Below are 25,471 nucleotides of genomic sequence, written 5' to 3'. Positions count from 1 at the left end.
ATTATCTCCGCGACCGCACAACGCAGCCTGGTATTTGCATTTCGGGCCTCGACTAGAATATGTTAACAACATTGCCGTATACAGTTTTGTGGCTGGGTGTACATGCGTTGTGCTGTCTAGGTGGCTTTGTTGTAAGGCGCTTGTAAGTGCACAGAACTGAGAAACCACCGACCACGATGCTGCCATTCTCTCCGGCGCTGTGCAGCGTGGCGCCGAGCCATTGGCCGGACTTGTCGTCCGTCCGCTCCTGGTATCGCCCCAGTGGAGCCTCGGTGGTTCCTGCGCGATATCAGAAAGGAAATGGCGATCGCTCACTTCACGAGGGAGATAGGTGCGTGTACCCTTCGCCGTTAGGAGGAGGCTTTAGCGCGGGCCCAACTCCGACGCGGCCTATTCGAATACATGTAAAACGCATGAACGGTTTTCTGAGATAACCCCTGGACCGATTTTGATGAAATTTGTAGCATTTGAAAGAGAAAGTTAAATTCTAGTGACTGTTGGAAGCCCAATTTAGATTTAGGTCCTGAATTGTGTGGAATCGATATTAAAAAATTCGAAAGTTCGAAAAAAAGTAGACGCACGGAGTTTATAAATTAAGAGCTCGGCAGCAAGAACAGATATCCCGGTTCTGTAAACGGCATCCATTAGATAATTCAAAACGGACAAATTCGGTATGTCAATTTATATTTTACGTGAATTTGTTACGTTGTGTACAAGGACTCTGCAAAAGCTGTATTTCCACATAACTATATTTCTTTGGATTCATGTGTAACATATCAATTTTGTCCGCTTTAGGTGTATTACCACATGCAATCCACAGAATTGTGATATCGTTTTCTCTTGCCGAGTTACGTAGTTGTAAACTTTATAGTTTCGTTTCCTGAAATTTTTCGATTTTTGCCAATTGTTAATAAAAAATTGAGAGTCTAAATAAAAAAATTCGAAACGAAGAGTCATTATATTTTAAGTTCTTCTTTGAAATGCTACAAATCTCGTCAAATTTGGCGCAGTGGTTGCCGAGAAAAACAAATTCTCCTTTTACATGTATTTAATAGGAGCACCCGAGCTAAACCTCTAGGTATACACGCGAGCCAGATGGCGCTCGCACGACCTCAGTTGCCTCTCTGTGCTGTTGCAGAGAAGGCGTCAAAAGGTTTACAGATCGCGGACGCTGAAAAATAGCTCAATACTTCCGCAGCCTGGCTACCTCAGCCTGGTATTCGGAGTTTGCAAATACAGTTGCGATCACTCTACCTGCTATCAGAGGGAAGTGAGTTGAGAACAACGAGGTCAGAGACGATTTACAAAGCGCTCTTTGTCGATGGTTCTTGCGAAAGGATAATTATTTTTTTTTTTCACGGTGGTCAACTGATAAAATGTGGTGCCACTCCGGCTGAGGCGGTGCCATGTATGACGTTTGTATAGGCCACGGAGTTTTGAAGGTATCGCTCAAGATTTCTCAGCTTCCGTGACTTAGTATTACAGAGTCTACAACAAAAAATTACTAGAGGGAACTGTGGTGTTAATATCTACAAGAGCTTGGTGGCGCAACTCACCACCCCGTTCATCCACCTATCCTACAGTAGTTGCAAGGTAGTTCAGCGAACGCGGGAATGGCGGGTATTAGCAGGAGGTGTTGGTTTTACGTCATTTTTTAACTTCGACCTTTTGGCTTCAAACGGTTTTGTACTTTGCTAATTGATTGCATTCAACGAGATATACAACAATTCGTAATTATCACGTATGTGTGCAGAGAATTGCTACCTTAAGGCGTTTAAGAAAACTACGATCGCTCGGAAACTCACAAAGATTAAGCGTAATAAATAACGCCTCAAGAACATCTGAAGCCTCAAGCCCACAGATTGGACCGACTCATGTATACACTACTCATCATTCCCATGACAGCTGCACAATCGCAGCGCCAGAGTTCCCACTAGGGATTTTCGTAGGAGGCTCTGTGGTTGGCATATTACAGGCAACTAGGAAGTAAAGTTGGATGGCAGTTTTACCGAGCCTGTCGAACGACACAGTCTCGCATCTGGCGGACGCCTCGGTGCGGCAGCGGTACACAGCGCCTTCTCGAACATTTCGCTGCTCCGCCAGGGCGTCCGGTGCACCCACCAAAAGCCTGCGTGGGGTCAAGAGAAGACACCTCCCGTCAGTTGGCTCAGAAGTATAGAAGCACGAGAAAAAAATATCTGATGTGTATCACACGCCGTACAATGCGGGGGGTGGTCCCAAAAAATCGCGGTCCCAAAGTGTGCTCTGAGCGCACTACCCGTTCCACAGGCAGAGGACACGTGGTAATGATGATGATGATGACAGTGGTACTGGAGGTGATGATCGTGATGACTCCGCCAACACTGGCGCAAAACCACTTCGGGCGGATAGGCCATGAACCAGGGGGCATGATTACAAAACTGTAAATGAATATGCGAAAGAAACCGATCGTAAATAAAATGAAATGGTGCGTATTACGGCACAGCCAGCCTAGTATAAGTAATAAAAGAAATCAAAAGAAAGAAACAATAGCTAAGAAGACAAAGCGAAAGGGTGGGGTAAAGGGAATCTCACAAATTGAGAATATCATTCGGTACCTAAATTTTAGAATTTGGGGATGGAGGTCGTACAAATAGCGTATAGAATGATTAAGATAGGGAAAAATTAACAAGCTAATCTCTGCTTTGCAGAGCTAATGACAGACGTCTCGTAAAACGTTTCTATGGCTGTAGCCTAGCACCGATGCTCCGCTGCCGCTGGACATAATCGCTAAGAAGCCTTCGCAGTCATCACAGCTTGTTTACTTTGGGCGCTGGGTCTCTCTAATACCAAGGAGTTTATGATGACGATGATGATGATTGCTTCATAAAGTGACACAAATTCGCGGTGGGCAATATACACTCTGTTACGCATTGGTGTATTTAGTTTATGACAGGCCTCCTTTATACTTTCCTTTATTCTTTTTGTTTTAATACCACGCGATTCCTTGCTTGTTATCCCCAGTGGACGTCTGTATAGTTATTGAAGCTAACTTAATAATAATAATAATAATAATAATAATAATAATAATAAAAGATTGTGTGGTAGTAAGAAACAGAAAAAATGCAAATACAAAGAGCCCGCACGTTTACGAAAGAAGTGTTTAAAAACAGTAGTCCGCGTTTGACTGAGTCAAAAGAAGAAGAAAAGGTACTGAGGAAAAATCAAAGAAGGGAATTTCAGGGAGGGGACATTAATAATTCTGTATAATAAATTGAGAAATGTAGAATAATAATGAAGAAGAAAGAATTTATCCAGATCCCACGCACTTTGGAAATCAACTTTATGCGAAATACTGCATAACAAAGCACTGTGCGGAACCTGAGTATGCTATCCAGCATCGTCGAGTTCCGCAAAGGGTTACCAGGCGAACCACTTGTGTTGGTGCCAGGCGAGCAGTTGTGTGTGTGTGTGTGTGCGTGTGTGTGTGTGTGTGTGTGTGTGTGTGTGTGTGCGTGTGCGTGTGCGTGTGCGTGTGCGTGTGCGTGTGTGTGTGCGTGTGCGTGTGCGTGTGCGTGCGCGTGTGCGTGCGCGTGCGCGTGCGCGTGTGCGTGTGCGTGTGCGTGTGTGTGTGTGTGTGTGTGTGCGCGTGCGCGTGCGCGTGTGTGTGTGTGTGTGTGAGCTCTACTTGGCACTCCAAGGGCAAATTTGTAGAGTCTGCATATCAGTGAGTTTACGACATACCGATTGTGGGGTACCACACAAGCCCTGGACGGGCATAGGCTAGAGAAACACGACTAAGTGTTATACAATTCTACATACCCGTATATGGCATCTGTACATGTTAAAACGCACAGACGGCATTCGTACTCCGGCGAAGAAACACTGAAACTTATTCGACCTGGGCTTTTCAGCTTCTTTATCTTCCGAGTTATTCGATGCAGTGGTCCTTTATCTCTCAGTATATATACCTTTTTTTAATTTATTCGGTTTAGTATGACTTCTCAATTATGCGTATTGTTCTTGTTTCTTGGCATCCCTCTTTTGGTATTTCTTTTTTTTAATCCTTAAGAGTATTTATTTGTCCACCGCCTGGTGCTTGATTCTTGGCCTATTCACATAGCAAGTGCCATAGTTTATGATAATCACCATCAACGTTAGGGTGATGGCTTCCGAAGAAGGGGAAACCTAGTCCGAATAACGAACATTCACTTTTTATTTGTTTTGATTAGTATTTAAAGAAAAATACGCTATATTTCTTGGTTGGTTCGCAGAAAACCCATAGCAGCAGAGAAAGTTTAAGAGTAGCAAAACAGCGTTTGGTCAGAAGAAGCGAAGCCGTTGGGACCAGGACGGCTTCTGAGTCATGCCACCATCCTGTCGCGACCGGAGAACTCCAGGTGCCAAAAATTCCCGGCGAGGTGAGCAGACAAGACTTCGCCTTCTCCTAAGCTTTCGGTCAATGCGGAGGCAGCAGGGGGTCTGCCGGACGCCCTCCATGGGGTCAGCTGCGGTCATCCGCACAGTGGCTTCCTTTCTTTCGCCACGTCTGATGGACGTTTGATGTTGACTTTTGCGCACTTATCACGGCAGCATGTTCACTTTAGACGCTGCTTGCACAATTTACCACGCCAGAATAACACCTCAATGCCAGAAGAAATAACGAAAACGATGTTTCAAACGCACTGCGCACATTTTGCAACACCTTTGATAAGAACACCAAAGTTAAGAGAGGGCCCGACAGATAGAAGCACACTGTGGGATGAAAGTTGGTTGAACAGGGGCAAAGTTCCTAAGACAGGCTGGTCGACGTTTCAATAGGTAGGCCTAAAGATGGGTTGAACCCATCGAAACGTCGGCCAGTCTGCCTGAGGCACCTTACCCACGTTCATCCAACCGATGGGACCGGTGCGCCGACATTTATGAATGCGCACCGATGCTAGGAAAAAGAGCTGCATCATAAGCTGTTGCCTGTTTAATGTGAAGTCAGTTGTATCGGGTTCTACCTTTTCTTTGGAGCTGTGAATGCATCGGCTAGTTTCTCAGATGACCCTACGTTTTATAAGCACAATGAACGTTCAAATATTTACCTCAAAATTTTTTTTTTTTTAAATTCCGGCGTGTAGTCCATATTACGGATGAAACGAAGCTCGAATAAAATATTTAATGGCTCTCTACTTCTCTTGCAGCCGTACATTTCTTTAAATGCCGCTGAAGATTCAGGAAACTCGTTAATGTGTTAAAGATGCAATTTCGGCATAACAGCGTCGCGAGACAAGCGGTTCATTTTCATGGCTCCACAGTTATTTTTCTACCGCGGAAACCACACGCATGAGTCGAACCTTCGCAGCTTTGCATTCTTGAGCTTCTCACGCATCGCTGCGTCGGAGAAGTTTTAACTACACGCATATATAAGCTCGGATATGCTTCAGAGGACACTATACGCGTGTAATGTTCTTCTCTTTCCCCGACTTTTTTTCGAGGACACAGCGCCGCATTCACGACAGCGCATTCAGTACGCCAACGCGAGCCGTCGGTCGGGGAGTGTAATGAATGGGTCTCCAGTGCCGCCGCCCTTAATGAACGAGCCCTGACAACGGCGTGCTGCCGCGATCAAACGGATGGGCCGATTGTAGTCGACCTCCATACACGAGCGATGCATGCTCTGCCGGCTCCGGCTCGCGCGACGTCTCGGTGTCACCCGAGGCCTGTGAGGACGATTTCGTCTTTATCGAGGTCGTTTGTCAATTGTTTAATTTGTCGAGGGTGATTACACGCACTTCCTTGCAGTCTGAGAAGTGGCCGCGCGGCGCTCCTCTAATTGACGTCACCCGGCGCTATGCAGGCATCGAGCGCGGTGTATAGCAGCCGCGGAGCCAGCTCGCTTCCGCATTCCATGCACTTTTTAGCGCGATTTGGCGGTTACCCTCATTATGGCGGGACGTGGAACACATTAATTATTTTCCCTTTTCTTTCTATACGCCGTTTTACGGCGAATGTGGTAACCGTCTGCAGTCACTTGCGACAAAAAGATATGCTATTGGGAAGAGACGTATTTATAATCTCAGCTGTATCTCATGGAACAGGGTTTCTGTGCAAGTAAAACACCATAAAGCCATTTTTTGATGTGATTAAGCTTTAGTACAGCTAACTGTATTGGTTGCTCTAAAATCCTCCTAATATGTATGATTAAACGCAACATATCAGAGAAATTGTCTGCTGTCTGCTTGAAAACAAAGTTATATGGCTTACAATTTACGTATGGCGTTGTGAAGTCGAGGAACCTTGCGGCCACGAATGTTCCATGGATGGTGCCGTGCCAGGTGCCGGGATACAGAAGACTTCCGAGCGCCATTAATAGAGCAGAAAAATAATTATATTTGAACAAGGTATATGATTCAGGTTTACAAACACAGCTCCAAAATCGGAGCGCACTACATACAGAGTCTTTGCATGTACGAGCGTCTCTCACTCACAGCCGTCCGGACCCGCCTTTTAAGACATTTCCCTCTTTCCCTCATCGAGGGAATTCACTGGCCAAATGCCGAATCGTTCACCGCCTCCCGTTCCCCAACGTCCCATGTGTCTCCAACGTTGCACATTACGAAGCAACCACGTGGCAAACTGAACCTGCCGTCGACGTTTTCCCCGGGAGCTCTCGACAATGACCCTGTCGTCGCTCAGTGGACTCTTCGTGACGGTCAGGAGGGGCAACGTTGTTGTCTTGGAGCGAGCTGTCATTTCTGGGCGCTGGAAAAACCTAAGATCTGTAACATGACTGCCTGTCCGTAAGACTCAGGTGACGCTGATTGAGCTGCCTTGAGTGAACGATGAGGCGTGGTCAGCTCCCGTGACAGCTGCATGTTTGCAGGTGAAGCATCCTTTGTTCTGAGGGATCGTCAGGCTTAACAACGGGCTTTTTTTTGTTTTGTTTATACCATGTGTCGACCATCCATATACCTAAATGCATGATGCTATAAATGAAGTATTCTGGTGGTGCGGTGGTTATACCAACGCGAGGAATGACACTGCGGTTCAAGACATCGCATGTCACTACCTCAACGGCGGCAGAACTAACGGTCTTGCGTCGTGCACTGAAATTCATTGATTATGAAAGACCTAGAAAATGGGTTGTGTTCTGTGATTCAAAACCGGCATTACAGTGCACGCAGTCAGTTCTCCGACACGAATGCCATGACCAATTGACATACGAAGTCGCGAAACTTTACCATCACGTCCAACAAAGAGGTCACGAGGTCGTTTTTCAATGGGTACCTGGCCATCGTGGAATCAGTGGCAATGATTCCGCCGATAACGCTGCTCGCACAGCATATCAAGAAGAGCACAGCATCCCAATTCCACTTTCAAGGACAGACGCCGCAAGGCAGCTTCGACACCTGGCACGCAGTCTCTCACTGACCGAGTGGAACTCGCCAAACTTACGACTTACACGACTGCATCGATTAAACCCCTCACTACAACTCCGACCTCCACTCGGACTTCCTCGACGTGAAACTGCGCTTCTCTGTCGCCTTTGGTTAGGAGTTGCCTTCACAAAGGCATACTCTAGATTAATTGGAGTGACTGACAGTGCAGCATACGAGGTCTGTGGCACCGAAGAAAACATCGACCACCTGCCGTGCCACTGTCCAAGATATGCTTCAGAAAGACAAGAACTTGCCAAAGCTCTCCAAAAACTGGACAATCGGCCGCTTTCTGTGCAGGTGCTGCTGGAACACCGCCGCCATCGCTCGTCGGCCCATGAAGCGGTGAAGGCGCTTTTGTGCTTCTTAAGGACGACGGGCTTGTGCGACTATCTGTGGCTATTAATGCAATTTCTATAAGACCACACGCGTCAGCGAACTCACCGCAATTTCCTTCTTTCCTTGCCTCCTCTCTCTCCCTGTCAATTTTGTTCTCCGCTTTCCCATTCCCCCGGTGTAGGGTAGCCAAGCGGACATTATTCTGGCTAACCTCCCTGCCTTCTGCTTTTTTTCCCCTCCTCCCTTATAAATGAAGTAAGTAATAAAGATAATAAAGTTGGTGCGCGTTCGTGCGTGTTCCTGAGAAATACCGAAAATAAGTATCGATGACACCTGTTATCTCCGAAAATTATTAATGTGCTCTTATGCGCTCTGAACGTCGAAGAACGACATTTAAAACACGCTGCATTAATTAGTCGACTCCATCTCGCGCTTTAATGTCATAGGATGCGCGGCCAGAGGGTTGCTACAGATCAGGCACCTACTCAAGGGGTGGCCCGGGGAGCCCCCCCCCCTCTCCCCCGAAATTAAGACGCATACCCCCCCCCCCCCCCCCCACACACACACACTCCCCGCCCACGCCACCACTTCTCACACACATTCCTAAAGCGCTGCCAAATCAATGTTGAGATTTGACAGCTATTCGGCGGTCAACATTTTGCTGCCTTTTTCACTCCTTTTGGATGGTGGTAGTTATCGGCGTCTCCTGGGATGTGAAGGCCAGTTTCCTCATCAATTCGGTGCCCGCGCGATTAACTCGAGATGCATTCAGTTGTCACCGTCTATTCAACGGTCACGCGCATCGTAGTTGCTTCGTTAGTTCAAGCTTCTTCGTTTAGACTAGTCTAGTGACGAGGAAAGGGATTCAGTTCGTGGTCAGCTGGTCTGTATGCACGTGGAACAAGTTGCGGCCAGAGTAAATGCCAGTTGCGTTTAACTTTTCTTTTTGTTTCATTATTTCCTCGAGTGACGGCTCGCCGCGACGCTGATAGATCCTCGGAACCATATACCCGTGATATGGGTTAGATAAGGTGGAAAATAAAATAATGTGAGACAGCGTTCATCAGCAAACCCTGCAATAACCTTTAAACTTATAGGCAATATGACTGTCACCCGTTAACTCCTCTGGTTTTTCTCTAATTGTACAGCTCTTTTCGTGAAAAATTGCCAACTGGAAACAAGAGTCGCAAGTATTTGAGAAATTAAGCGATCTACTAAAGGAGAGAGCCAAGGCAACAGCCAAACAGGAAGGAAAAGCGAAAATTAACAAATTTAACCGTTGTTTATGAAAATATTTATGGATCAACATCTTTTTATTTAAAAAGGAAGTAGAGAAAACGCCGTTGGAAGTGAAGGACAATTCCGTGTGTTTTGCATGACGCTTCTACAATTGTCATTAGAGCCGCCTAACGTAGCCACTTCTCCGCTGTGCTTATGGAGGTGTTTTTCTAACCTTCCGCGGTGGGCGCAGTACGTGTAGAATTGCAGATTCCTGCGCCAAACGCGGTTGTACGCGAATGGCGGCCGCGCACCGTTATGTAACTTCCCAAATAACAATACGAGTCAGTTGTGGCACTTAACTTGTTAGAGCAGTAAGCGAGGGATCCAAAAGAACTGTGATCGTTGTGCAAATATACATTTCTGTATAATTCTTCCAGAGCTAATTCAAGAAAACGCCACTATAGTCGGATACAACGTAAGTCTGCAATGAAGCCCCGCCTACGCCCTTATAACTGCCAGCCACTGTTCCTCCGCGAGGCTGCAAATAATTCGTACTTCAAACTTTTTCTGTTACCCAAATAAGGCGGTAACTACAAAAATAAAAGTATTAGCGCGTAATTTTATGCCTTTTCCCTCGCCTATTATAGTGTAATGGCGGATGCCTAATTATTTATTGAACTGAAATAACATGCTTGCTTCGCTATAACTATTTGTTGTGAAGTTTCACTTCAGTTGGCAGTGAAGTTTCATGAGTAAAACGGGTTCAGCAGTGAAATGAACTGCACCGCAGATTTTTGAAGAGCGAAATGCTCAGACTCCACACATTTTGTCCATGTCTGTTGCACACCTCATTGCTTCCGCCGATGAAAGGACTCTTCAAGAACAGCAGACGCTCCGGAGGTATCAAGTACCACGCCATGTTGAAAAAGCCGCATGACGACGATTTTGTGTGCTTCTGTGATTGGCCGGCGGAGTAACAAAACTCCGCGCGGTCCCTGTGCCTTTGTTGCCAACTGCTGTTTCTTTAAGTTCTATTCTGCCAAACTAATCTTTATTTTACACTTTTGCTTCTTGTTCTTGGCAGTGTTCTTCCTGCGCTTCTTTCCTGCGCGATTCCATTTGACGTGGTTCTTTGTTTTCCAAGTAAAGGAGAGGTGTATCGCACAGGGCGTACCTGCAGTATAAACCTTATTTCATTTCTCTTTTGTGGGTTTGCGCGTTTTTACGGCAAATGGTGAGCGTTATTCACATTTGCACTGGTAAAGGTACCCCCTCACATTTACATAGTAATGTTACCTTGGGTTCGCCCCCCCCCCCTTCCGAAGAAGAATCCTGGGTACGTAAATCTTCGGCAACGGGACCATGTGCGTAGAACCAATGTTGTCCGCCTAGCCACTTGAGCAGCTTTCATGTGGCGCTGAGTCCGTCGTGTGTTTTGTTTTCTTTTTTTTTAATATGCCTCGCTCTTCTCGTGTCGTTTATGTGATTAGAAACAACCGGCTGCGCCTCGAACAGCTTTATTTTTCATTTTCTTTGTAAGTACGTCTCGAATTGTTTATTGGCGCAAGTTAACTGTCGTCACGAAAAGGGAAGGCGTAACAGCTAGGTATATAGTGACGGATGGGCGCAACGGCTTGCCATGTGTATGGGCATACATTAGTCAATAAAGCTTTGGCGGCAAACACCTTCCTTCATCATTTACGCCTTGCTCCTGACCATGGGCGTTGATGGCGCGTCATGCGTAAATTGAACTTGCGACAAGGGATCGGTATATATATATATATATATATATATATATATATATATATATATATATATATATATATATATATATTATTTGACATGTTTCAGATAACATAGTGAACAGAGCATGCTACTGGACAAAAGATGCACGAATAGGACACTGTGTTGAACAAAAACCGGCTAGCCGAGCTTATATAAAACTCTCGTGCCTCAGGTCGCCGAAAACTATCTCTATATATATGAGGTTATGCTCAGATATATGTGGCCAGCAATAAAGAAACGAAGAAAACTGTTACACATGTCTATAACCCTTCCTGTCAAATACTTCTGCGAACTGAAGTCTATTCATCCTTTGTCTAAGTGATCAATGAAGTCAGTTATACAGGTCAGTTCAAAGTCAGCGTGCTATATGGAAATTGGTTGGTGGCGCTTAAACTAGGCACAAATGGGCTAACTTAAAAGCCCCCAGACCGCCTTGTTATGGGGCTAACTCCCGGCGAGCAAGTAATCTCATAACGATAAATGTTTGTACATAGCGATTGAAACAATATTCCCAGTTTTGGGCGTTTCTTGGCCAGTACTTAAGATTAATTTCAGTTCATCGATGAGACAAATTTTTGCCGTTACCACAACGTATGCTCTGCTGTATGACGGGTCTTGAAGGGCTTGCGGAGATTTGTAGTTTCATTGACGATATACGTGATACTTGTACGCTTTAAGAAAACTTTTTTTTTCTATCATCAAGTAGATAAAAGAACCGGCAAGAACCTATGTCATAACCGACGGCGTCGCGGGATCGAAACACGTGAGAGTAATCATGCACTACGACACACTTGTTTATTCCGAACGATTAAAAAGTTGGAAAGCAAGAAACACACCACGTCTTTTCTCCTTCCTCCCTTTTCCTTCTTTTTCACGTGCACCTCATCTGCTTCATGCAGTTAATTTTTGACGGTCTTATTTTACGGAAGGGCAAAGTTTTAATTGCGAGAAAAACGTTTTCCTTTCCCTCAAACTCCAAGATGCGCGTGCCGTCCGCAAGCCGATTCTAGACGCCACCTGAGCCCGAATCACCGTATGCTCCGATATGCGGCCCAAAACCATTCGCGTCCGTAAATGCAACAACCGTGTCTACCATAAAATATACGCCTGTGTTGGTTCCGGTACTCCTGACGAATGTCTCAAGAGGGACCGAGAGAGCACATCGCATCTTGGTCTTTGCCGCCAGGGTGTCCGTGGGGAGCCGACGTTTCTTCGGTTAGTTCGTTTCTTCGTTTGCTTTTTTCTTTCCCCGACAGCCAGCGGCCGCGTCACCGGAACTGCCTCCTGCATCTCGCACGCGTGCTGAGATGGCGGGAGATCGCGGAACGGCCGACCTAGACACCTCGTCCGGCGCCGCCTGCCAGACGGGCCTGGAAGTCTTCCCGCGCTGTCGGGGCAGCAACCTGGGAGCTGCTGCGACTGCAAGCCGTAGTGGCGCGCTCTCGCAGAGCGATAACGGTCGCCGCCGGTTGCGTCGCCGCTGCCAAAAACCACGGCCGGAAACGTAACGCTCGCTGACCTCAGGCTTTTCTCGAGGGTGGCTTGCGTTGCCAGCGATGTTGTCGGCGGGGCGCGGCGCACACGAGTGGATCTAAAGCTCTCGAAGGAGGCGACGGCGTCTCGTTAGCCTAACCCCGTTGCGTGGGACGAACCGGTTTGCGAGTCGAGTGTCCCTTTCAGCAGTGTGAGTAAGGCACCCTCGTTGGCTCACTGTACCCTTGTTGTCTTTGGCCGTTGGGTGCGAGCGTGTAAACGTCATAAGCGTTGCTCGATCGATCACGCGCGGTTGTATCACTTTCGGTGTGCGCTGACTGGCTGAGCCGACGGAAGCGGATGGGACGAAAGGAACGCCAAACCTCCAGAAAGCTTACGTTGTTTTCATGTCGCGTTACTTAAACGGCTTTGAACGAGGCGACGAGCGGAGACAGGAAACTAGAAAAGCATGTTAGGGACCATACTGGCACGTTTGAAAGATGCCCATCGCTCCCGGGATGCGTTGTATTCGACGTTACGTCATACAAAAGTGAAAGTGTCCCAGAAAGGGATGGATCGAGAGTGCGCTTCCAGGATTTGCGGAAGGAATCCCGTTCTATCGTGGCGATACCTCGTGCTACGGTACGCCTGTATGTGCGTGACGTCATAGGCGCACCATATTGTAGCCACACTCGCGGAAGCTTCCCGAGCGTAGCAGAAAGGGAACGAACTTGAGAGAGGTACGCAGCTCTTCAGGCTTCACCGGTATCCTCCGGCATGATAACCCTGACAAAGGCACCGCGAGCCACATGCTCTTGACGATTTTTTTGTTGTTTATTAACTGCCACCGTAGAAAATCCTTGGCCCACTTAAGAATCAGCTATCCCAAAATAGCAGCCAAATTATGAATGAATAAATGAATGAATGAATGAATGAATGAATGAATAAATGAATGAATGAATGAATGAATGAATAGGAGCATCAAACGGTGGAACAACATAAACAGAAAAAAAATTGAAATAATCGAAAACTTTCACATTCGCTTAGAGTGAAAGAAACAGTATGTATTACAAACGTACTAAGAAGTTGACATAAGGAGCTCTCTAAATGCGTAATTTAGAGTCAGCTTATGAACTGCGATAATTAAGCGTGAGTAGTCCCTGCTCATGATGAGATACTTCACTGCGAAGCGCATAAAATGTCACCAATACGGAGAAGTTATCTTGCCATTCAAACGAGATTCAAAAAAAGAACGTCGCCTTCTGTACCGTATACGGAAAAGGACCGCTTCAGGCTGAATACATTATGGCTCTCCGGAAGCTTAGAACAGGTGTACTCGGCGGCTGAAACGCGATACTCGGACAGCATGACGGCCGGCGCTTTTTTAGCCACCGGTGATCGCTGGGTGATCGCTGAGGAGGCCGAATGCAGTTACGACGCATCAAAAAGATTCTCGCTTTCATGCGACACAAAAATACATAATCTCAGCGTCACCAAGGCCCACCGGTGGCGCAAGAAAGTACCGCGGTTATCATCTTGTCCGAGTATCGCGTTTCAGTAGCTGAGCACTGTACGTCGTGTGCTCACAATTTCACCTACATCGGGAGACATTTCGTAATGCTTTTCACGTCTTACATACGCGTCCTTTATCTAAAGCAATTACTCAGGCCCTGATCCTCTCATTACACAAAGATGAGCTATAAAATTCTTGCGCGATTTTCTTCTGGACAGTAATCCCTTTATCTCCTTGTCCATGGTGCTATCGGGGCGACTTCTTTCTTATCTCATGGTAACGTCATGGTAACTTTCTCGTGTCGTTTACATATTGTATGCCTCGCTCTTGGCGATGTCATGTGTTTTCCTTGTTTTCCCGTTATCAGCCACGCACTCCTTCCTCGGTTTCATGGCGTTCGTAACTTCCTTCTTGGTATCTTGCCACCTCTTCTTCTGGCTGATTCACATTCTCTCGAAAAGCAGGTGAGTGGATAAGAATAACACCCAAAGGGAAGGCCGAGACATGGTGAAGAATCGGCTGAGTTATCTAACCCCTTTTCAAAGCAAGGGGTCACACCTCAAACTTGCGGCGCGGGCTGCAAGGCGCAGAGGGCCTGATGCGATATACGAAAAACCGCGGATCAACTTGCGGGAGGTTCAACATATCTTTGGATTGGCCAACGCAACGCAAGCAGTTGTACTGACGAGGGAGACAAATACAAACTTCCACGATAAGCGTGGCCTTCAGAGACTCTCAGACAGTTAGGTAGCGGCACCAGTCACATGGTGCATTGAGTCTTCAGTTGTGTGACACGCAGAACAAACTGGCGATAGACAGATAAAAAAAAAAAGGTGAACGTTCTTTCTTTTTTATTATAATTTCGCACTGAAGCTTCGGCACCGACGTGCTAGTGTGACGTGACGGATTTCAAGACATTCTTTTAAATTATTACTTGTGGTCGTTGCGACTCACTAAATGTTTCGAAAACTTGTTAATTTCATTCTTTGGCTATCTTGCAATGCAGTTTGGTCCATTTTTACCCATAAAACGTTAACTGCGTCCCAGCAGATGGCTTCAAAATCCATGACGTCATTGAAAGCTGGTGCGCAAGTGTCAAGGCGGCGGGCGGTGCCACCTGTCTCGTTTTTATGCTTGTTTTCTGGCTTAACAAGCATCCTCTTACAACAATAGCGTCATTTTCGGTTTTGTAGAAGGGTTATTTATAAGTTCAGCTTACATAAATTTTTTCTCGAATGCCCCTGGAAACAATGGCGCTCAGCTTCTAACCCGGTAACGTTCACGAAATGCATGCTCCCGAAGATACTGTAACAAATGCCGGCCTTCGCGCGCTGTCTTAACCTCCCCCCCCCCACCTCCCCCGTCTTCTCGCCCATGTTCCCAACGGGGGAGTGTGACCCTACATGAGGCTCTTCTTTTCGCCGACGCATTTAGAAACGTTGCAGGCAGGCGAGCGTCTGCGTTGTCGCGGGAGTCCCCTGTGGCAGGAAGTACGCTCCTGTCGACGTTGCCTGATTCATGCTATTGTAAATAGACTCGTTACCCCCCTCCCGCATCGAGCGCGACGCCTCCAACCGACACGTCGGAAAAACTAAGACCCTCCTCGATGGCACAGAAAGGCTTGAAAGAAGCGCAAAAGCGTTGTTTCTGGTTCTTCGGTTCATAGTTTATATCCTCGCTCGATGACGCCTTTTAATTTTTGTAATACATTTTTTCCCTTCACATCGTAAAGCAAAGATCTTGCGCTTACCGCTGCTCTGCTAAAAAATTAAATTATGGGGTTTTACGAGCCAAAACCACTTTCTAATTATGAGGCACGCCGTAGTGGACGACTCCGGAAATTTTTACCACCTGAGGTTCTTTAACGTGCACCTAAATCTAAGTACACGGGTGTTTTCGCATTTCGCTCCCATCGAAATGTGGCCGCCGTGGCCGGTATTCGATCCCGCAATCTTGTGCTCAGCAGCCACTGAGCAACCACGCTGCGTTCACTGCTCTGTTGTTGGCCTAATTTCGCAGCAAGATCGCATTTTATGGTGCCGATCCTTCAATGTAAAACATGGTGCTGTTGCTTGCCTGTTCTGTCAAAAAGAAAAAAAAAGAAAGAAAGAAAGACGAATTTACCTTTTGCACCCGTTGTTGTCGTAAGCCGTAAGCATAGTGGAAGCGAATCTCGAAGGTCGTGCTTTGCCGAACAGCAAACGATGAAAGCGCCTCGGTGACGTCATAGCTTCCTTCTTTTTTCTTCGTGTTTTTTCTTTTTTTTTCTTTTTTTTGGCACCACTTACGGCGTGTGACCTAAACTAAGGCAATCGCGGTACCTGCACAAAATGTCGACCGTTGCTCACCATGCCGTCTTCTGGTGACGTCACTAAAATGACGTGTTGTCGTAGGGAAACGAATTAGCGAAAACTCACACAAGTCGCGGCTGACATCTCTGAGAAAGTACCTGATCGTGATCTCTGGCGCAATGATAACGTGTTAGAATAGTCCCGCGTAACGATTTGCTGTGCATACCTTATCAGAGGAACGAATGAGTATATTTGTGCACTGAGAACAAAGGTTGGGCCACGAAAGCGTACCTCGAGAGCTCGAATTTAACAAACATTGTGTACCGGGCCATCGATAACATAGTTAATTGCCCCTAGTCCTCCACTGCTTAAATCGAAGAATTTTGTACCAACCACTCTTGAGTAATGCAGTTTGAAGGGCCAATTGGCACATCTTAACTTGAGTACAGTCTAGCGATATAAATACAAATGCAATAGAAACAGGAAGTGAATTAGAATAAATTATAATTCAACCCCCTAGTATGAAGCTTTCACACTGTCGTGCAGACAGGTGCTAAATCTTGTTTGGTTATTCTCTTCTCTGTATTAGCCTATGTTTCCATAGATTCCACTGAACTTAACAGCTCCACAATGTACGTCGGTGCAGGCAGAGGAGGAGAACATGCAATTCGCTAGCGACAAGTCGCTACGAAGCCTCCGCTAGGTAGAGCGTCAATACAGACGATGCAAGCCAGTTCAGCAGTGTCGAAATTAGGGAAATGATGCCTGTCCATAAAGAATGGTGACCATGGAGCAGAAGTCAGTGGGCCTCACTTCAGGCACAATGGAGATATGGGAGAGCCGACGACCATAATACGTGGCTTAGTTTTATTCCGTGGCCTTTGTTTTTTTTTTTAATATCTTAGGCTTATATTTGCTTTCAACAATTAATGTTATTTCATGTACGGCGACACTGGCGACGTAAAGGATATGGTTCTCTTTCTCACAGAGCTGGCCACCTTACTGTTTCATGCAATACTGCTACTACGATCTTCCTTTCATTACAGTTTCCAAGTTTCCAGATAGAAAGATAACTGCCAAGGGAAATGCAGGGAGGTCAACTAAGCCGATCCCGGTTGGCTAACATGCACTGTGCAACGAGAACTGAAAGATGAGAACAAGGAGAGAAGCTTGACAGTATTCGCGGACATATGCGCACACGCAATGAAGCGCTCAGTTCATAACAAGCCTTGAAAATATCAGTGCGCGCTCTGTTCAGGAATTTCTAACTTCAACGCTGCCAAACCCTCTTTGAAGTACTCGATTTCATGCGGGAATGTCCAATGTGTATAATAATAAACAACAGTCGAACACCTTTGTAACGAAGTGTTTGGGTCCTCCGAAACCATTCGTTATACCGGTCACTTCGTTGTAAAGGTCGCGCACCGCAAATGCTCACAATAGAGCCGGGACATAATTATTCCTTCGTTATACAGGTAACTTCGCTGTAGCGGCGTTCGTTGTCGAGGCACTCGACTTATACACACCAAGGCAAAACTCAAGGAGAGACGAAAAACACACCAGGGCGTGTGTGTTTCCTCTCTTCTTTGTTCGTATCTTGATGGGTTGTTTAATCCTGCGTTATTACCAACGATGGACCAGCGAGTTACTATTGCCAATGTGTAAGAAACGTTGCTCAGAGAGGCTTTGCTTCATATCTGAGGAACAGTGCATTGCGCCAGTGCAATGTCGTTGTACGGTCGGTGTGCGTATGAGTTGCCGAGCAATATCGATGCAACTTCCCCTACATTCAGTAAAGTGGGGTATCTTCTGCCACTTATATCAACACACCTGTAGAGATCGAGATGGGACGGTACCAAGCGAAATATTGCCCAAAATTGTCATCACAATACGCTAGCGCATCTTTGTTTTCCCTCTTTTTTCAGAAGATCGAAGAGAGAGACTTGTGAACAACCAGTACTCCCAGTACTCGCTCCCCGGTTTGTGAGGTTAGAGTGGGGACTTCGGGAACACGGACACAGAATTTTGAATGTTCTCGCAACAAAAGAAAGAAAGAAAATCTCTACACGTATTGTGTACTTTATTTATAATGCGATTTGCGCACTTAATGTAAAAGCAATACGATGCCTTCGTACCGCTATATTATACCTTGTATCTGCGACGCAAACACTTCTTGTGCGATGGCAAGATTGCACCGAAAAAGACGAGCTACAGCCCCTTGCGCTCATTTGCAGCTTTTATTTTCGCGTGGGCTACGCAGTGGTATTGGACACGGCGATCGGCAAAATGTAGCAATGCTCAAACGGGGCGACAAGTTTCATCTGTGGCATAGTTCATATACTTTCGCTTTGTCTGCAATAAAACTTGTGGTTGGGTGAGTTGCTGCATAATACTTTAAAAAAAACGATACTGCGCCAAAGACAGACTAGGATGACCTCTTGTTCTTGTCTGTCTTTGGCGCAGTGCAGCATCCCCTAAATGGTAATAAACTTCAGTGTACTACTGCAGTTGTTTTCTACGCTCTCTTGCCTATTTTCGTGCTCTTATGTTGTTTTAACTCCTCATTTTCCTTGTCCTTCTACTCCTTCGACGAATCTTGCCTGCCACTTCTGTTATTTTTTTCTCTTCTGCCTTCTCCGTGGCCGCGGCACAACTTAACTGTCAATCGAAAGATGAGACAGTTACGATGCCCTCCGCCGAGCCTTTCCCAGTGATCGCAATAAAACTGCCACTGCCCCTTTCGAGCACAGTTTCTTAGGTAGAAGGCACGTGCGCTGTGGGCCTGTTGATACCCGTCATAAACACCGGCGCCGTGAACGCGATGACCGCCTCTCGAGAAGCGCGAAACGGCTAGCTAGCGGCTCTCCCGATTGACCTTGGAGCCACTTCCCTCGTGTCCCGCAGGCCTTGGTTTTGGATTCAGTCGTCGCCTCCCGACTTTCCTTCTTCGCGTAATCCGGGAGAGTACTGACACGGGAGAGAGAGAGAGAGAAGGAGGGGTCGAGCACAGGGCTGCACGTGCGGCACGTGCGCCGGAGCTGAGGAGAAAGAGAGGAAGAGAAAGTGGCTGAGGAGAGAGGGGAGTGGGCCCAGCAGCACCGGAGGGAGAGGCGCAGAGCAGTTCCAAGCGAGGGAAGACCGTTGGCAGTGCAGCACGACGGGGGCGTCGTCGTCTTCTGCGGCTAGGCGGCAAGTCACTTCCGGCCTAAAAACAGAGCCTGGCCTGCTGCCACCAGCGAACCCCAAATAGCGGCACGCCGACGGCTCGGATTTCCAGGACGGCCCCGCCTGCCAAGTTCCGCCGGTGGAGGACCGAGGGTCTCTCTCTCTCTCTCTCTCTCTCTCTCTGCGCCGCGGGGTTTCCCCCCGTGGCCGGCTGGCTGACGCCGACCTAGGCCGCGCTACGCAGCGACAGCGGCTCTACAGTGTGCGCGCGGGCTGTGTGTGTGTGCAGTCTCACCACGGTGTACCGTCCTTCGCCGTTCTCAGCTCGCCCCCTCTTTGCCACGCTGTGACCCTTCGCGACGCCCTCGTGTAACCATTAGCAACGGCGCGGAGGATGCTGAACCTTCTTTCACAGGAGCGACCTCGGTAAACGTCGTTGCTTTTTTAGAGCGGCAGGCTTCGATACACCTGACCACGTGCGAACCTGTGCAACCCATAATACCGCGCAGTGAAAAACGACCGCGGTGTCAGTAAACGCTCGAGGCTCAAAGTAATGGAACAAATAGGCGGGAGGTGGCTAGAACGGGCCGAGAATCTTCACGGCCTGTTCGTATTAGCCAGTGACCAGCGAATGACCAGAAGAAGGCAAAGTGGTGCCACTTCTTGATGTTAACATACCTCGTCTATACAGTCATGTCACGTTCAAATAAGAAAAGAAGAAGGTGTGAGACTTTGGTTTACATTTCAAAGTATATGGCCCGAGATACAAACTGGGGGGCATTGACGCGTGCTAGGTAACGCTGTAAGCAAGTTTAGTTCGGGAGTGCTGCCCACTTCTTTTTAACTTTTGGCTCATATGCCCGTAGCAGTTACTCCTGCTACAACACTAACGATGCAATCAGCGCTCAATAAACAGAGTTCGGTAAATATAAGCCTCCATTTCTTTCTTTTTTTCTTTCTTTTTTTCTTTCTTTCTTTCTTTCTGTCTTTTTTTCTTTTTTTCTTTCTTTCTTTCTTCTACTGGATGTATGCTAAGAAATTTCAGAAGCAGCAAGCAAGAGGAAGCGTAGAATGAGGTATACATGGGTCGAACTCAGTAGCTATGCCAATCGCTCAATTGCTTGGAGCAGTATTTATTTATTTATTTTTGCTCATGGAAATGCATGTCCCACTGACCCTAATAAAAACGACCTTTCGGGACAGGTGAACACCACCGAGAAAATGCAGCATGTACATTTGTACACCCTCTAGTCGGCAGTAATATTGCTTCGTCTTCTGTTTTTCATTGTATGAGTACAAAACAAAGAACGAAGCCGCTAGACCTCATAAAAGCTATGTCAGGTAATCTTAGTAGAAATGGACTTACGAAACTCTTCTGTGGCGTAGTACAATTCTTTCACATTAGCTTGGTTGCTTGAAGAAGCAGACGTTAATTATACGACACGTTGCAATGTGAATTCACCTAATTACCAAACAGTCTTTGATTAACTTCATAATTATTCATTTCTATGTGTGCGCGTCTCAAATGCGGAATTGAAAGCGTCAGGAATGGGGTCATATCTGTTTAGCGCAGAAATCCTAAGCTTCGCAGCAGTTCCGAGAACTACGTCCTCAAAACCTGCAACCAGTTACATTCCCAATCCAGTTGACACTGATTCTCATGGTGAAGAAATGAAGTACTGGCAACCGTTATTTGAAACACCAATACGCTTTGTCGCAGATATTGATGAGGCGTTTCGTGAAACTATTGCTAAGCGCAGGTTTTTCCGCAAAATGAATATGACTTTATTACTTATCGGCTTCAATTTGGGGCACATAAACTCAAGCGGAGAACTACAAAGTTAATCGGTGAAACTTAGTTAATTAGCTGACTTCACACAACGGCTCGTCATGCAATTAATTACACAGTTCGCCTATTCACGCAACCCTTACTGACGTGATGGAATTGAGCTATCTGCCACAGAATATTTTTTATATATGTTTCCACTGAAAAAAAAAGGTCACCCGGTATAAACGTGTAGCCACTCGCATCTCATTCGGCATTTCGTGCGTCTGCCGGAAGCATGCTGTTCCTTCCGCCCCCACGACAGCGGCCAGCTACGAAACCGTGCTGCCTGTGCAGCGGCAATGCGGCATCATCGCTCCCCGGCTCTCCCCCCTTCCTTCTCTCCCACATCGCCTCCTTGGACACGGTTCTTCTCCCCCTCTTATTTCTCAGTGTCGCGCTCGGAACAAGAGGCCCAGCTTCTCTCGCCTGTTCCACCTCTCATCGTCCCGCACGCATCGTTTGATTGATGGACGCCTCTTATTAAAGTGAAGATAGCGCCCAGGTGGAAGTGGGACACGCACACCTTCCCCCGTGTCTCCTGCCTCACGGGGAGCGCGCGAGAATGGGTGAAATTTCTTTAAAAGAGGAGTTGCGACACTGAGGAGAGACGATTAAAGAAAAGAAAGAAAGAAAGAAAGAAAGAAAAGAAAGAAAGAAAGAAAGAAAGGAAAGGAAACAAGCTACGGTGGAAACACCATCGGGAACGAAAAGTCAGAAAAGGAAACTGCAACGGAGGATGTGGCGTGTTTTTCTTCCCGGAATTGCGTCACGGAGCGACGTGTGGACGGTGTCCTTATTGCTCCAGCGGCAACGCCTGTCAGTTGCTGCTCGTGTCGATAATTTTCGTCGAGTCGGCACTCGTCGCGGATGTGTCCGGATTCGCAGTTCGCACACAAGAGCGGCTGAGCGATGACTCTGAGGGTTGCGTCGTTGCCAAGACGCAAGTGTCTTGTCACCACACCGCATAGCGCTCTCGTCTTTCTGAGCCCTCACTGGTGCTCATGGCGGCCGATATTCTCGCGCCAGCATGTCGCTTACTAGCAGTTAGGGTGGTGGTTGTAAAGTTGTCAAAAAACAAAGTTGAGGAAATAAAGAATGCAGTAATAATAATAATAATAATAATATTATTATTATTATTATTATTATTATTATTATTATTATTATTAATAATAATAATAGCTGCAAACGGAATAGCTTGCATACAGGACCTCAGACATGCGGGGCCGAGATCCTAAAAGCTATTCGTTCGTAAGTGCTGTGGCGGTCCTCCCTAATAACATGGCCGGCATCAGGATTGGCTGGAAAATTCTCTTACGAACAAAAGATGTCAGTTGGGCGTGCTGGTAAAAGTTCACGATGGAAAAAAGCGCCACTAGAACGGAGGCTTAGCAACAACACAGGACAAGCGCGTAAGTAGTGCTTATCTTGCGAACAATTCTAGCGTAAGAGCTTTTTTGTGAATGTGCGCCCGGAATTGTTCTGCTGCTATGAGTCCGAAGACCAGGAGACCCCGATTATAGTAGTTCTGATCGATATCCTGACGTAGTCAGAAACTCTTCTTTCAATGAACTACGAACAAGCAGTTTTTTTTTTTTAATTCCCGGGATGTTTGAGAAGCGATCAATGAAACATGATGACTATGCTGATGAAGAGAAAGACATAACACGCAATTTGATAACGAATTCCAAAAGGTCTCCAGGTATAAGACATCCCACCGGTTTACTTGGGAAGGTTGAGATTCAAGCCAGTTCCAAGCTGCCGTTCATCAATACCTTGCTATATACAATAAATATTGTTATACGACTCCGTTCCTTTCTCTCTCTCTCTCTCTCCACGTTTTCTAGGTCGATGGTTGCTGGTCCGTCTTGCACCGCCTATACGAAGGCGTCGATGCAGACGGCGCGTGCTGTTGGTGCTCGACGACGAAGGCCAGCAGCTAATTTATCAAAAATGATAAAAAACCTTCGTCACCGACGTAGTTCTGAGAAGTTTTAAATAGGACATTTGCAATGGAAAAATAAATGTTTTGTCAAATTTCGTTAAACAGCATTGGCTCTTGCGGGGGTTGTTAAAAATAGGCAATGGGCGACCGCACGAAGGCATAACTCTGCCCCGTTGCACGTGCTGCACGTGCCTTCGCATGGCATCGTCTACAAAGCGTAACAGAGTTTGTGTGTGTAAGTGAATAGCCGGGCCTGCCGGCGTGCGTGCTGTCGCGCGAGAGAGCTTTGGGACGTCTGAAATTTTAGATACTGCGGTGTAGGAAAGGACAGCCCAGCCCCTCTCCCTCTGCTTCTCCCGCCACGAGTGCGCAACTAAACCTTCTCCCCGTGGCGTCTACAGGTGAGAGCTGCGGCGCGGCACGGCTCCAAACGCAGTCGTTAGCGACTCTGTGTTCGCTACGAAATCACGCAACGAAAGCACAAACGCTACCAAATGTCCTGACTGCAACATGTGTACTCCTTGAAGTGCATCGTTTCTTTAGTAAAGCGAATAGATTTCTAGGAGCTTTTGGTTATTCGCCGACATTCACAATCATCCTCGATGGTTTCTGCCCAATTCTTGTTTCTTTTCTTTTATAGGCGATTTGAACAGGCTAGCTGGTATGAATTCATGCTGGCAGGCAGCGCGAAATAAAGGGGGCAAGGCAACACGGATACACAGGAACACGGAAATACGAGCGCTTACTTTAACTAAGTTTAATGCAAAAAGAGCCTGCACTATATGTATGCATAAAAAAAGAATAAACACTCTCGATCGACTATTTTTTTATTTTTTTTTACTCAGCTTTCATCGACTGTTTTCTGGACAGCTCGCGTAGTCGGCCGGTGGACACCGCTGCACCGCACTGTCTGGAGATAATCATGCGTGTTCGTCTATAGCGTGACGTATGCGAGGTACATCTATTAACCTTTTGCTCAAGATTGAGTACAATGATTACCTTCGCTCACTGGCTGCATGCTCAGGATATTTAATCACGTGAGGCGGTACGTCACACCGTGTCACCAGTTTGCGAAGGGCAAAAACTGGCGCGGCCATGCGACTCGGTGAACTTGTAGCACATCCGGTGGTCGGTACTCGTTCGCGCGCGCCATAGTGACCGCTACTGCGAGGCTAAACCGCCAGCATTTGTGCGCTCTGTTCGCAGTCTACGCCAAGTCACCAGGTTTTCACAAAACAATGACCCTGCACGGGATGCGTCAGGTTTAATCCATTCAGTTTACTCCTCTCCTCTAAACTCCTTCCCCAAAACAGGCTAATAAGTCATCCGTATCTCAATAAACATAGGTCTGAACATATCTGCGATGTCAACAAGTCCTGGTTCAACTCGTCTTCATGCGATGGAGGAAGTTATCTCTGAAGAAATACGTATTGAAAAATTTAACAATGAGATGCACATTGTAAGATAAACGTATTATTGCAGTGTGGTTCTATGCCCAGTTCTCTATACTGGCTTAGCGTCACCGCAGTGTTTAAAATGTGACGTCACTATTTGGCACACATTCAGTGCGCGAGTAGAAGAGGAAGGCGAAGTGTGGAGAGGTTCGAACGCGGTGACACACAAGAATGCTTGCAGTGCCATAGAAAACTTAATTTCTGGCTCCCATTGTCTAAATTGTTAACGTCGTGTTCTCTTATTTGTTCCTTTCTCTGTCATGGTAGACATATTTATTTGTTGCTCATTTTAATTAAAACACGGACGTTAATATCACCCGCGTCCCACGGCTGAATTACGCTTCTTATTTTGTGATCTTTGCCGAATTTACTGAGCTTTAAAAGTATATTCAATTAATGCATTTTTCCGGCACCACTCGACTCTTGGCCAATCAGCCTCAGGGAGTATTTACCATGGTTATATGGCATCATCACGATCATTGAGAAGATGACTCACGAGTTTTTAAAGCAGCATTGGATCCACGTTGCATTGCGGATCCCCGCTGGTGTCCAAATCCACGATCCAGAAACAGTTGCTTCCGAGTAACAGAAAAATATCTCGAAGGATATGCTTTTGCATACTACAGGCGACAGAAATTACTGTAGAGCCGGATACACGTCATGGCCGCATTTTCTTAAGTACCACTTATTACAGTTAAGTTCAAGAAATGGAGCTAACCGGGCTATGTAATGCCCGAAACAGGCAAGCAGTGGTCTGCTAGAGTGCCAAACAGAGGGAAATACCGTCGAGTACGATGTAGAATCAGATGGAGCGATGAAATTAGAAAACTTACGAGGGGTAGTTTTGCTTCGATGAATGGAGGACAGTGGTATATGAAAATACTTGAGGAGATGCCTCCACGTTGTTCTGAGGTAGGCTTAAATATATGCATTGATAATGAGGACGAGGACGATGATGACGATCAATCTCGTGAATGGAAGTTACTAGCATATTACCACCCTATTCGTGGCCTATCCCCCACAGTGGGTTTGTGCGATTAATTGAGGCATCTTCTTC

General features: G+C 46.6%; 1 protein-coding gene across 1 annotated transcript in view; it reads right to left on the bottom strand.

The window, feature by feature from the left end:
- The window catches only part of LOC126540052 (integrin alpha-PS2-like), an 86,623-nt gene that overhangs the window by 46,333 nt on the left and 14,819 nt on the right, over positions 1 to 25,471 (bottom strand). Inside the window, exons 2-3 of the mRNA XM_072286553.1 lie at positions 2,010 to 2,128; positions 173 to 279 (exon numbers count right to left, since the gene is read on the bottom strand). Coding sequence (XP_072142654.1) covers positions 173 to 279; positions 2,010 to 2,128 — 226 coding nt within the window. The remainder of the gene's footprint in view (positions 1 to 172; positions 280 to 2,009; positions 2,129 to 25,471) is intronic.

Source organism: Dermacentor andersoni, chromosome 2, assembly GCF_023375885.2.
Source record: "Dermacentor andersoni chromosome 2, qqDerAnde1_hic_scaffold, whole genome shotgun sequence".
Classification (NCBI taxonomy): Eukaryota; Metazoa; Arthropoda; class Arachnida; order Ixodida; family Ixodidae; genus Dermacentor; species Dermacentor andersoni.
The sequence above is the reverse complement of the archived record's forward strand: the minus strand, read 5'-3'. Positions and strand labels throughout refer to the sequence as shown.